The sequence below is a fragment of the Mandrillus leucophaeus genome, unplaced genomic scaffold, assembly GCF_000951045.1.
Source record: "Mandrillus leucophaeus isolate KB7577 unplaced genomic scaffold, Mleu.le_1.0 Scaffold139, whole genome shotgun sequence".
NCBI classification, from domain to species: domain Eukaryota; kingdom Metazoa; phylum Chordata; class Mammalia; order Primates; family Cercopithecidae; genus Mandrillus; species Mandrillus leucophaeus.
The window spans coordinates 923,858-936,820 of NW_012101354.1; the positions used below are offsets into that span (position 1 = coordinate 923,858).

Sequence of the window (12,963 nt, forward strand, 5' to 3'; positions counted from 1 at the left end):
TTTCCTCCACCGCAGAAAGGCAGGCACCAAGGGCCAGCTCACTCAGACTGGCCTAAGCCAGTCTGGCAGGTGCACTTCCTTGGCAAGAGGCCCAGGAGGCCCAGTCAGCTAGGCTCTGGGTGGGGCTTGTTTGCTTGTTTTGCAGAAGCTCTTTTACTGACGCTGCCCTTATATGGTTGGGAGAGGCGGGACACATTGCCTTAAAAGGAATTTGTGTTCGTGAGAAAGGATGAGCCTTGACTTCTCCAGTTGCATTTTCTCCCCAAGCCTAGGCTGGGATCTTGAGGGCCTAGAAGAGAGGGTTGGCCAAGCAGGACCCTGGAGCATCCTCCCCGCCCAGCTGCTCTTGGCAGATGGCTGCTTCACTTGGCTATGGTCCACACAGACAGCAGACAGAATACTTCAGGAGGAGGTCTGACCCACTCCTGAGTGGATAGTACCCCTATACCTGGCAATAGGCTCTAGAGAAGGGCCAGCTCCCTCTTCAAGGCAACACTAGGGCAGGAACAGCAGAAATGTCCCTACCTCCCAGTTAGGGACTGGGTTCTATGCCAGTTAGGAATGAATGGGGATTTTTCTACCTGGGAAGTGAATGCTGGGGTTATCACTATGACCCAAGGGAATAAAACCCAGTTCTGGTCTGTCCTACTCTAACCCTCAAAAAGGCATTTACTGCTGGCCGGGCACAGTGGCTTATGCCTGTAATCCCAGCACTTTGGGAGGCCGAGGTGGGCAGATGACAAGGTCAGGAGTTTGAGACCAGCCTTACCAACACGGAAAAACTCCATCTCTACTAAAAATACAAAAATTAGCTGGGTGTGGAGGCATGTGCCTGTAATCCCAGCTACTCAGGAGGCCGAGGCAGGAGAATTGCTTGAACCCGGGAGACAGCGGTTGCAGTGAGCCAAGATCACGCCATTACACTCCAGCCTGGGCGACAGAGTGACACTCAGTCTCAAAAAAAAAAAAAAAAAAAGGCATTTACTGTCCTTGCTCTTCCCAGAATGTTGTTCAGGAGAGAATGGGGCTGCCATAAACATCTCCAGGTTTCCTAGGTCCCACCTGCTCTGTTACAAAGGGCCTCTGAAAAGCAAGGTGAAGAAAACTCTAGCTTTGGCCCCTAAACTGTACAGTTAATATGACTTCAAAAAACCTGGACCTCCAAATAAGCCAAGAAAAAGAATGAGAAGACAAATCAAGGATTTCAATATAAATGTATAATTTTAATATTTAATTTAAGATAAAACCAAGGCTGGACTGGATTGGAAAAGAATGTCCAATTTGCAGAAGAATATAGGATTTTTTTTTAATCACGACATTACAAGTCATTCGTGAAAACAGCCTTCCTCCTCCCACCGGCTCCCTATACAACCTGCTTAGGGAATATGAGACGTGAATCATCCCCTTACCTATTCCCTACCAGGACTTGGTTCTCCCCAAAATCCAAAGGAGAAATAAATGTCTTCCGTTGTCTCTTCCCACTTTTACAGTCAGCTTCTAACCCCTTGCAAAGCCCTGAATCAGGGCCAAGCACCTCAGAAAATGAGGGTCCCTTGGTTCTTTTATCGAAGTTGGGTACATCTGGTCAGAGAAGCCCCAAGGAAGGCAACAGGGACTGACACCTTTACTTTTGGAACTTCTGCAGACAGTTGTCAGGGCTCCCAGGTGCAACCACCTTATAACCATATCCACAGTCACAGAGGAGGGAGAGGAGGAAGGATGGAAACCCTGAGCAGGACCAGACCCCTGCCACTTTATCATGACCCTACCAAAGTCCCTCTCCCAGCGGCTCATTGGCAGAGAAACCCCCAATAGCTCTCTCAATCAATCACTGGGGCAGCAGGGAAGGCTGAGGGCCCTGGCTGGGGAAAAGCTGGTCTTTGGAGAGGTATGAATGTGCAGATATAAAAGGCAAGAAGAGCATCCTTATCTCCTTACCCTGGCTAAGGCACTGAGAGGAAAAATGCAAGGTAGGAATGGCGAAGAGGGGAAAGGAAGAAGACAAAAATACAGGAACTGGAAGGATATGGGGACTACCACATGGGCCCCATACTTGTGCAAAGAAATGGGTAAAGCCATGCCTGCATGTCCGTTACCCATAACATTCCCCTCACCCTGCTCTAGAGTGGAAGGAAAATGAGTTGCAGGAATCCAGGGAGCACATTAACATAGGGTATTTCCCTGAGCCTTAGGGTTAAGGGCTAAAAAATAAAGCTTTGTACACATGGCAATTTCTATCCCTTCCTATCCTGCTCAGTCCCCATCAGCCTAATGCTGACCATCCTTCCACTAAGAGAGAGATGAGGGAGGTGTCGGCACTTGAAGAAAGGGCTCAGTTGGCTTGAAATATCCACTTCTACAGTGGAAAGTCCATCTATCAGCTTATTGCTGATGTGTTTTTTTTTAATCACCATCATTCAGACCCCTCCCTTTCTTAGGTCTGAATAATTGGGTCACCCATAGGAATGTGCAATCCAGGGTGGGCAGAGCAGAGCAGCACTTGCTGGGATAGGCCTTGAGCCTGGTTGCTGGGCCCTTGAGGACCACGAGCTAACAGGAGCTGGTCTGTAGGTTGCTCTCCGTAAGCAGTGATGCAATGGATGAGGGATCGTAGACACTGTCGAATTCCTCATCTGAGCTCAGCCCTTCATGTTTGAGAGCTGACTCAGCAGCTGAGCGGGAAGCTTTGCGCCTGACTCAGAGAGAATAATAATGGTTAGGGAGGGGAAAAAAGAAATATTGAGACAGCCACCCTTTTTGTGCAAAAGAAATCCCAATTCTTCTAAGGCCTAAAGTTTACTCACAAAATCCCCAACTAATCAGATTTGGGGAGATGAGGTACAGAATAGTCACTGAGATACTAAGAAATAAATATACTAGCTTCCGACCAGAAACAAGTGACTACAGTCCCATCTTAGAGATTCTCCTCCTTATCCAGCACAGGAGAGACCATTCCCTCCCTGCTCTAGTGTCCCTATGGAGCAAGGGCAAAAGGGCAGCCCATACCAGGAGTCCTTCTCCAGAGACTTGATCCGGGCCTGGAGCTGTTCATTGACCTCATGCTGCTCCTCCAGCTCGCGCTGGGCCTTCTTCCTCAGGCCATCCAGTCGCTCAATTTCCTCTTCTGCTTCATCCACCTGACGCTTCAAAGCCTTCACCCTCAGGCTTAGCTGGGCAGGATACCAAGTCCACACATTGAAATAGCATCTACTACCATGGCCTGGGACCCTCCCCCTTAACAATCTTGACAAGGGATAATTGCCGCTGGAAAAATGTGGCCTTGGGCAAGTTCCTTAACCTCACAGGGTTGTCTTAGGGATTAACACATGTGTAATACTTACAGAACCTAGCACATCATAAGGACTCAATATATATGCTTACTACGACTTCTCTAGTCTAGTCCTTTCCATCTAATCTCTGTCCTTATACAAGGAAAGTCTATGTTTGGAAGACCTATGGGGGATAAGGGCCTCCCTTGGCTTTCAGGAAAACATATAATATATACTTGCCCCGGGTTGCTTGGCCCCAGGGTGCCATGTCCTCACCTGGTCTTTCTGGTCATTGACATGCTGCCGCTCGTCTTCAATCTGGATGGATAGCTCTTTAACTTTCCGCTCCAGTTTTCGATTGGTAGACTGCAGAACTGTCTTCTCCCTAAGGTGAGATAGAAGAATGTCTATGAGTGACCCCGTTTCTAAGGGAATCCTAACTTGGCCCCCTACTGTCCCCAAGGACTTCTCTCAGTCATGAGCCCCACCGTTAGACTGGGCAGGATCCAGGGCAGATTCAAAGAACAAGGGAGAATGCGGTCATTCACATTTCAGAATTTTTGCAACTCTCTTTGCTCTCTACCAGGAGGAAAGGTTCGCTAAAGATCAGGCCAGGTTGGCCACATCTGAGGTGGGAGATGGAGGGAGCCATAGAAGAGAAAAGCCAAGAAGGAGGGAGGAAGAAAAGGAGGGAGGGAGGGAGGGAGGAAGGATAGGCTTATGTCACCTCTCTTCAGCCTGTAGCCGCTCCTGCAACAACTGATTCTGGGACTCAAGCTGAGAGAGGCTGGCACTGGGCTTCTGGAAGCCTTCTGAGCTGGCCAACCGGGTCTTCAGGTCTTTGTTCTGAGAGAGATAGGAAGCCTCCACAGTTAGCACTCCACTGGCCACTTTACCCACCTCCTGGGGTCCATCCCTAAGAACCTTCCCCTCCCCACTCACCTGTCTCTCCAAGGAGATTTTGTCACACTCCAGGTCTTGCCGAGCAGACCTCTCCTGCAGGAGCTCTGTCCTCAGCTGATCTACCTAGTGGGGATGGGTGAGAGGACGAGACTTGGGGAGGGCTAAGGATGAACCAGCAAGCTGAACCAAGTGAGGCTGAGTCATGGGAGGATGGTCTCTGAACCCTGAATCCAAAAATTCCCAGGCAACTAAAAAAATCACAGCATATTCAAATGGGAGGAGCCAGAGAATGTAAACAGGGCCTCCTTCGTCCCACCAGGAACTAGTATCCCTTGTAAAATAAAGAAGCCCCAATTCAGGTCAGAGAGTAGCCCAGGCCACCAGGATCCCTTCCTCCACACAAATTATTGGCTTCTTTCCACCCAAGGAAACTGGTCAACCTTTCCCAAAGCAGACGAGACCCTGAAACAGACCCAGCCATGCACAGATTCGGCAGCCAGATGATGAAAGATGGGAGGGTAGAGTTGTTTTTGAGAGAACCAAGAGGTGATGTAGTCAGGGGTAAACAGAGATGAGGGATAAGGAGGGGGTTACCTGGTCCCGGCCACGATTCACCCGGTCTGTTAGCAGCTCCACAGTGTTCTTCTCCTCATCTAACTCTGCTTCCAGCCGTGAGACTTTTTCCTATGACAGAAGAACAAGTTAATTCTGTCCCAAATGCTGGACACCAGAATGCCAAACTCAGACCAGGAGCCTCTCAAACTCCAGCATTAACAGACTTTTCTCTCTTGCACATCCCCGTAACCTTTTGGTACTTGCCGGGGCCCAGAGCCACCATGGAGCCAGCGCCCTCTGCTGACCAGATGTGGCATCACAGGCAGGTCGGGGCCATGCTCTGGTCACCGCCCTTTGACAGACAGGCAAACCCCAGAATCTACTCTTCATTGGAAAACCCTATTTCTCTAATGGGAAAACAGAGAGAAACCCAAGTACCTGGGCCAAGGCTGAGATGAAGAGACTCAGAAACTGAGGCACTGGAGGCAGTACCATGTAGAGGCTAAGAGTATATACATGGGACCAGACTGTCCAGTCTGAAAATCAGATTTACTGCTTCCTAGACCATGGACAAGTTCATCTCTCTGTGTCTCAGTTTCCCTCACCTGTAAAATGGAGAAAACAAGACTACCTACCCCACAGAGTTATTCTGAGGATTAAGTCTTAACTGCCTATCACACAGCACAATATATTTGCTGCTGCTGTTATTATTATCAAATATAGCAAACTGAAGAATACTGTTCACTCTAAAGGGGAAACCCACTGCTCAGCTCCAGCCAACTGTTGCCATGCAGACTCAGGACAAGACACTCAGTATTACCATATCTGCCAAATACAAAACAAACTAGAAATCCAAATTTTTAGGTGACATCTATAAATTTCTAAACATTGGCAATTGATTCAAAGTTGTTTAAAATACTGCAGCCGAACAAAACTCATCAACTGTGGGCTGTCGGTTTTGACCGCTAGTAGAGAAAGAGGCTTGGAAGTCCCACCCCTTTTCCACAGGTCACACCCCAGTGCCTTCACCTCGAGGCCCTTCAGCTGCCGGGCCCTGTCGTCCTGGGAGCGCTTCTTGTTCTCTGCCTCTTGCTCCAGCCCCTGCAGTCGCTGGGCCAGTAGCTCTTTGTCCAGCCGGGCTGTGTCCCGCTCAGCCTGGGATGCCTGCAGGGCCTGCCGCAGCCTCTGGATCTAAGCAGGGGTAAAAATGCCACAGCTCAGTGTAGTAAAAAGGTGAAGGTTGAAGGGCAGGAGCAGTCCAGCCCAGTGGGCAGAAACATTTCATCACTGTCACTCTTTAGAATTACCAGTGGCATGGTGACAATAAAAAGCAGACTGACTTTTCATCCATTTTCTTTTCTTTTTCATTTTTTAGATGGAGTCTCATTCTGTCACCCAGGCTGGAGTACAGTGGCGCGATCTCGGCTTACTGCAATTTCCACCTCCCAGGTTCAAGCGATTCTCCTGCCTCAGCCTCCCAAGTAGCTGGGACTACAGGCATGTGCCACCACGCTTGGCTAATGTTTTGTATTTTTAGTAGAGACAGGGTTTTACCGTGTTAGCCAAGATGGTCTTGATTTCCTGACCTTGTGATCCGCCTGCCTCAGCCTCCCAAAGTGCTGGGATTACAGGCGTGAGCCACTGCACCTGCCCTCATTCATTTTCTTTATTGTTTCTGTTTTTGTTTTTTTTTTTGAGACATGGAATCTCACTCTGTCGCCCAGGCTGGAGTGCGATGGCACGATCTCGGCTCACTGCAACCTCCACCTCCCAGGTTCAAGCAATTCTCCTGCCTCAGCCTCCTGAGTAGCTGGGATTACAGGCGCCCACCACGCTCGGCTAATTTTTGTATTTTTAGTAGAGATGGGGTTTCACCATGTTGGCCAGGCTGGTCTCAAACACCTGACCTCATGATCTGCCCACCTCAGCCTCCCAAAGTGCTGGGATTACAGGCGTGAGCCACCGTCCCCAGCTTCTTTATTATTTTTAAAGTCTCTACACAACTTGGAATCACCTGAGGAGTTTTTTAAAATACTGATCCTGGATCCCATCCCCAGAGATGATGACTGAAGTGGTATGGAATACAGCTTGGGTGTGGAGATTTTTAAAAATCTCCCCAGGTGGCTCTAAGACACAGAATTTGAAAATCACTGCTCTAGGCCGGGCGTGGTGGCTCAAGCCTGTAATCCCAGCACTTTGGGAGGCCGAGACAGGCGGATCACGAGGTCAGAAGATCCACCTGGCAAACACGGTGAAACCCCATCTCTACTAAAAAAACACACAAAAAACTAGCCGGGCGAGGTGGCGGGCGCCTGTAGTCCCAGCCACTCGGGAGGCTGAGGCAGGAGAATGGTGTGAACCCGGGAGACGGAGCTTGCAGTGAGCCGAGATGGCGCCACTGCACTACAGGCTGGGCGACAGAGCGAGACTCCGTCTCAAAAAAAAAAAAAAAAAAAAGAAAATCACTGCTCTACAGACAATATATTCCTCCATGCTGCAAGTCATTAGACCTAAACCTGGGCCCCAGGGACCCTTGGTCACAGGTTCAGTTAAGAGGCAAGGATGGGGCCGGGCACAGTGGCTCACACCTGTAATCCCAGCCCTTTGGGAAGCCAAGGCAGGCAGATCACAAGGTCAGGAGATCGAAACCATCCTGGCTAACACAGTGAAACCCTGTCTCTACTAAAAATACAAAAAAGTAGCCAGGTGTGGTGGCGGGCACCTGTAGTCCCAGCTACTCTGGAGGCTGAGGCAGGAGAATGGTGTGAACCCAGGAGTTGGAGCTTGCAGTGAGCCGAGATTGCGCCACTGCACTCCAGCCTGGGCGACAGAACGAGACTCTGTCTCAAAAAAAAAAAAAAAAAGAAGCAAGGACCTTCAAACCCAAGGATATTAGGCTTCTACCTCATCCTGAAGCCGGCTCAGTCCCCCAGAGGTCTTCTCAGCCTCACTCGCCCAATCCTTGGCCTGGCGCTGGGCATCTGCCACCTCCCGCCGGGCCTTTTCCTTATAATCCTCCAGCTGGGCCTGGAGCTGCTGCAGGGCTTGCTTAGAGTCCTCCCCGATCTTCTCCAACTGAAACACAGAGAAAAGGGTCTTCAGCACTGTATATAAATGTCCCTCTCCAGGCCCAGACTCCCAAGACTCTCCCCCAAGGGTCTCCTTCCTGACAAGGTAGCCTTCTCTTGCTCTTTCCTGGACCTAGGTTCCTAGTATAGCTAATAGTTATATACAGATGTCTGGGTTCAAATCCTGGCTCTACCACTTACTAGTGACCATACGTAAGCTACTTATCTCTCTGGGTTTCCGTTTCCCAACTGTAAAATGGGATAAGAATAGTAGCTATATCACAAGGTGTTGTGAGAATTACGTTAGTTAATTATGTGAAGTTCTGTACTTACAACAGTGCCTGATACAAAGTAAGCCTTAAATGACCATTTCAGCAAACCCAAGGTGCCAATGATTATAAGACGTACAACTAAGAAAAATCTGCCAATTGAACTATAACATACCATAAGTTATAAGACACAACTCTATTTCAGAAATGATAAAATGTGCATTTTTTATTGACAAATGATAAAATGCGCACTTTAGAATTGATGTAATATATTACTTGTTTGTTCTTGTTTTACAAAAAGATTGGGAGGAGAACCTTAGCAGCAAAAGCAATTTATTTCCTTTTCTTTTTTCTTTCTTTTCTTCTTCCCCTCACCGAAATTTAAAATTCTACCAATGAAGATTTTTTTTGTTTGACAGGCTCTTGCTGTATTGCAGTGGGGCAGTCACACACAGCTCACTGCAGCCTCAACCTCCTGAGCTGAAGCAATCCTTCTACCTCAGCCTCCCGAGTAGCTGGGAATACAGATGTCTGGGTTCAAATCCTGGCTCTACCACTAATTAGCAACCATAGGCAAGTTACTTATCTTCTCTGGGTCTCAGTTCCTCATCTATAGAGAAACTGAGGCACAAGCCACCACACCTGGCTAATTTTTTTTTTTGTTTTTTTAAGTAGAGACAGAGTCTTACTATGTTGCCCAAGCTGGCCAGTGATGATTCTTGTATATAGGTTTTGTAGACTCCTAAGGGAGAATCCCAGGAGATGCTCTCCAAGAATGAAGACCATAAAGGAATGGGATGTGAGGGAAAGAGCAAAAACATGGAGGGGAGGTAGGAAGGATGCCCCTTCCAGAAGATTTGGTCTTGGTCTTCCTAACAATGTACTTGAGGAAAGCAAACATCACACATTCTTTTTTGTTGTTCTTAAGACAGAGTCTTGCTCTGTCACCCAGGCTGGAGTGCAGTGGCATGATCTCAGCTCACTGCAACCTCTGCCTTCCAGGCTGAAGTGATTCTCCTGCATCAGCCTCCTGAGTAGCTGGGACTACAGGCACGAGCCACCACGCCTGGCTAATTTTTTATATTTTTATTAGAGACAGAGTTTTGCTGTGTTGGCCAGGCTGGTCTCAAACTCCTGACCTCAGGTATCTGCCTACCTCAGCCTCTCAAAGAGCTGGAATTACAGGCGTGAGTCACCGCACCTGGCCATAAACGTCACACATTCTGACTAACCCCTCTCCCCTAACCCCCTGTCCCCTCAGGCCAGCTTCTGGATGAGCTAGGCCTCTTCCTAAAGGCCCAGAATACCCCATGCCCCACCTCCTTGTTCAGTCGATCCACAGTCCTATCCAGCAAATGCTTCTGCTCCTCCAGCTCAGCCTTGCCTCGACGGAGCACCTCCCGCTGCTTCCCTTCCTCCTCCAGGGCCCGGTTCAGTGTCTGCTGCTCTTGCCCCAGGCGGGCCAGCCCCCGCTGAGCCTCCTCGAGGCGTGCCTCCAGTGCCCGCTTGGCTGCTGCCAGACTCCCTTCCTCTTCCTGGGACGCATTCAGGGCCGCCTCCAGTTGCTGTTTCTCTGCCTGGGAGGTAGGGAAGCAGGGTTGGACTGAAAAAAGGCAAAACTTGGGTTCAAGTTATTTGGAGGTGGGTAGCTGGACGGGAGAAAGGAGGTATTTATGAAAATGGTGCGCAATGAAAACAGGCTCCTAGCAAAGAAATCAGGATGCATAGAGCAAGCAAAGGGTGAGAGATAAGAGACAAAAATACCAGTGCAAAGACTGGAACACTGGCGCCAAAGTATACTCCAGGAAATAGACCCAAGGTTAACAGAGGGTTTGGGGAGGCGAAACAGATGCACACTAAGAACAAAGTGAAACTGATGGCTGTTTAGCATAGGAGTATTTCACCAGGGCTGAGCAGAGAGGGCTGGGAGGGCAGAAGCACTGACCTCCAGCCGCTGCAGCTTGTCCCGTAGTCGTGCCTCCACCGCTTCCCCACCATCCACCAGACCTCGAGTCTCCTTCAGCTGCTGCTCCAAACCCAGGATGCGCCGGCGGAATTCGTCATTTTCCTCCTGGGTCTCCCGAAGCGTTGTCTCCACCGCGGCCCGCCGCTGCCCCAGCACTGCTGCCTCTGCCTCGGCCACCATCTTAGCCTAAGGACGGTTCAGGGGGTGGCAGCTCAGACCCCAGTGCTTGGGGCCATTGACCAAACCCAGGAAAGCCGTCCCAAAGACCGCCCATAAGAATGAGGCTTAAAGAAAGGAGCTGCCACCAGCCAGACGCTTCCCTGAAAATCCCACCCCTACAGAGATACAGGTGTCCTCCCCCTGCCAAATCCTGGCTTCTTTGAACCACACACCTAGGACCCAGGAACTGGTCAGTACATACCCATGACAGGTAACTTTCCACACCCTCTGGCTCCTCAGCCCTCCAGACACCCTCAGCCTCCACCTCCTAAGCCCTGTGCCCACTCCCCTTGCCTTGGAAGCCTCTTCACAGTCCTGTCGCAGTTGCTGGAGGGTCTTTTGTAGCTGGAGGTTCTGTTCTTCCAGCTCCCGACCTCGATCAGCCTCAACCCTCAGGACTGCCAGCTGCTTCTCCAACTCCCGGTCCCGGTGTCTCCCAGCCACCTCCTGGCTCTGCCGTTCTGCCTGCAGTTCCTTAAGCTCCTCCTGTGTCTGGAGCAGCTCCTGGAAGGAAAGGGGAGGTGTTGGGGCACCTAGAGCCAGACTAAGATACCTGAATGTGGAGAAGCTGAAACTCTCACACACTGCCAGAAGGAATGAAAAATGATGTGGCCACTTCAGAAAGTAGTTCGGCAGTTTCTCAAAAAGTTAAACACAGATTTACCACTTATATCACCAGCAATTCCACTCTTAGGTAACCCAAGAAAACTGAAAATGTGTGTTCACACAAAAACTTATACATACGTGAATGTTCATAGTAGCATTATTCATTATAGCCCAAATGTATAAACAACCCAGATGTCCATGAATTGATGACTGGACTAAACATGGTACACCCACAGAGTGGAATATTATTCAGCCATAAAAAGGAATAAAGTACTTGGCCAGGCGCGGTGGCTCACGCCTGTAATCCCAACACTTTGGAAGGCCGAGGCGGGTGGATCACGAGGTCAGGAGATTGAGACCATCCTGGTGAACACAGTGAAACCCCGTCTCTACTGAAAATACAAAAAAATTAGCCAGGCGTGGTGGCGGGCGCCTGTAGTCCCAGTTTCTAGGGAGGCTAAGGCAGGAGAATGGTGTGAACCTGGGAGGCAGCAGAGCTTGCAGTGAGCGGAGATCACACCACTGCACTCCAGCCTGGGCGACAGAGTGAGACTCCATCTCAAAAAAAAAAGGAATGAAGTACTCATACTTGCTACCACATGGACAAACCTCGAAAACACTATGCTAGGTGAAAGAAGCCAGACACTTAAGGCCATATATTATAGGATTCAATTATATGAAATATCCAGAATAGGTGAATCCAGAGTCAAAAAGTAGATTAGTGGTTGCCATTGGGTGGGGGGATGATGGTTGTACAACTTTGTTAATATAATAAAAACCACTGGGTGCCAGGCACCAGTGGCTCATGCCTGTAATCCCAGCAGTTTGGGAGGCCGAGGCAGGTGGATCACCTGAGGTCAGGAGTTCAAAACCAGCCTGGCCAACATGGCAAAACCCTGTCTCTACTAAAAATACAAAAATTAGCCAGGCGTGGTGGTGTGTGCCTGTAATCCCAGCTGCTTGGGAAGCTGAGGCAGGAGAATGGCTTGAACCCAGAAGGCGGAGGTTGCAGTAAGCCGAGACTGTACCACTGTACTCCAGCCTGGGTGGCACAGTGAGACTCCGTCTCAAAAAAAAAAAAAAGAAACCATTGGATTGTACAAAGATGACTTTTACAGCATGTAAAATATAACTCCATTTAAAAAAAACAAAAGTGAAGGGAGAGTACATGAAGGTATGACTAGTGCAACTGGTTGTTTAAAAAAATACAGTATGAGGCCGGGGGCAGTGGCTCACGCCTGTAATCCCAGCACTTTGGGAGGCTGAGGTGGGCATATCACGAGGTCAGGAGATCAAGACCAACCTGGCTAACACAGTGAAACCCCGTCTTTACCAAAAATACAAAACAAAATTAGCCGGGCGTGGTGGTGGGTGCCTGTAGTCCCAGCTACTCGGGAGGCTGAGGCAAGAGAATGGCGTGAGCCCGGGAGGCGGAGTTTGCAGTGAGCCGAGATCGCACCACTGCACTCCAGCCTGGGTGACACAGTGAGACTCAAAAAAAAAAAAAAAAAAAAAAAAAAACTAGGCTCCATGGCTCACGCTTGTAATCCCAGCAATTTGGGAGGCCGAGGTGGGTGGATCACAAGGTCGGGAGATCGAGACCATCTTGGCTAACCCGGTGAAGCCCCACTGTCTCTACTAAAAATACAAAAAAATTAGCTGGGCATGGTGGCAGGTGCCTGTAGTCCCAGCTACTTGGGAGGCTGAGGCAGGAGAATGGCGTGAACCCGGAAGGCGGAGCTTGCAGTGAGCCAAGATCAGGCCACTACACTCCAGCCTGAGTGACAGAGTGAGACTCCATCTCAAAAAAAAAAAAAAAAAAGAAAGAAAGTTACCTTTAAGATGTGAATATGAGAAATGAAGAGGCTTTTACTTTTCATTTTGTAACTTTGTTTCCGTCCACACTGATGAAAAAAATTATACTGAACTTTTTTTTTAATTAGAAAGACAGAGTCTTGTTCTGTCACCTAGGCTGGGGTGCAATGGTGTGATCACAGCTCACTGCAGCCTTGAATTCTGGGCTGAGGCAGTCCTCCTGCCTCAGCCTCCTGAGTAGCTTGAACTACAGGCATGTACCAGCACACTGAGCTAATTTTTTTTTTTTTTTT

The 12,963-nt window shown here is 49.2% G+C and overlaps 1 protein-coding gene across 1 annotated transcript in view; it reads right to left on the minus strand.

Moving 5' to 3' along the window:
• Positions 1 to 1,202: 1,202 nt before the first annotated feature.
• The window catches only part of CGN (cingulin), a 28,867-nt gene continuing 17,106 nt past the window's right edge, over positions 1,203 to 12,963 (minus strand). The window contains exons 11-21 of the mRNA XM_011973535.1: positions 10,544 to 10,753; positions 10,010 to 10,216; positions 9,384 to 9,641; positions 7,632 to 7,802; positions 5,757 to 5,918; positions 4,767 to 4,856; positions 4,212 to 4,295; positions 3,997 to 4,115; positions 3,546 to 3,654; positions 3,007 to 3,170; positions 1,203 to 2,692 (exon numbers count right to left, since the gene is read on the minus strand). Coding sequence (XP_011828925.1) covers positions 2,551 to 2,692; positions 3,007 to 3,170; positions 3,546 to 3,654; positions 3,997 to 4,115; positions 4,212 to 4,295; positions 4,767 to 4,856; positions 5,757 to 5,918; positions 7,632 to 7,802; positions 9,384 to 9,641; positions 10,010 to 10,216; positions 10,544 to 10,753 — 1,716 coding nt within the window. The 3' untranslated portion in view covers positions 1,203 to 2,550. The remainder of the gene's footprint in view (positions 2,693 to 3,006; positions 3,171 to 3,545; positions 3,655 to 3,996; positions 4,116 to 4,211; positions 4,296 to 4,766; positions 4,857 to 5,756; positions 5,919 to 7,631; positions 7,803 to 9,383; positions 9,642 to 10,009; positions 10,217 to 10,543; positions 10,754 to 12,963) is intronic.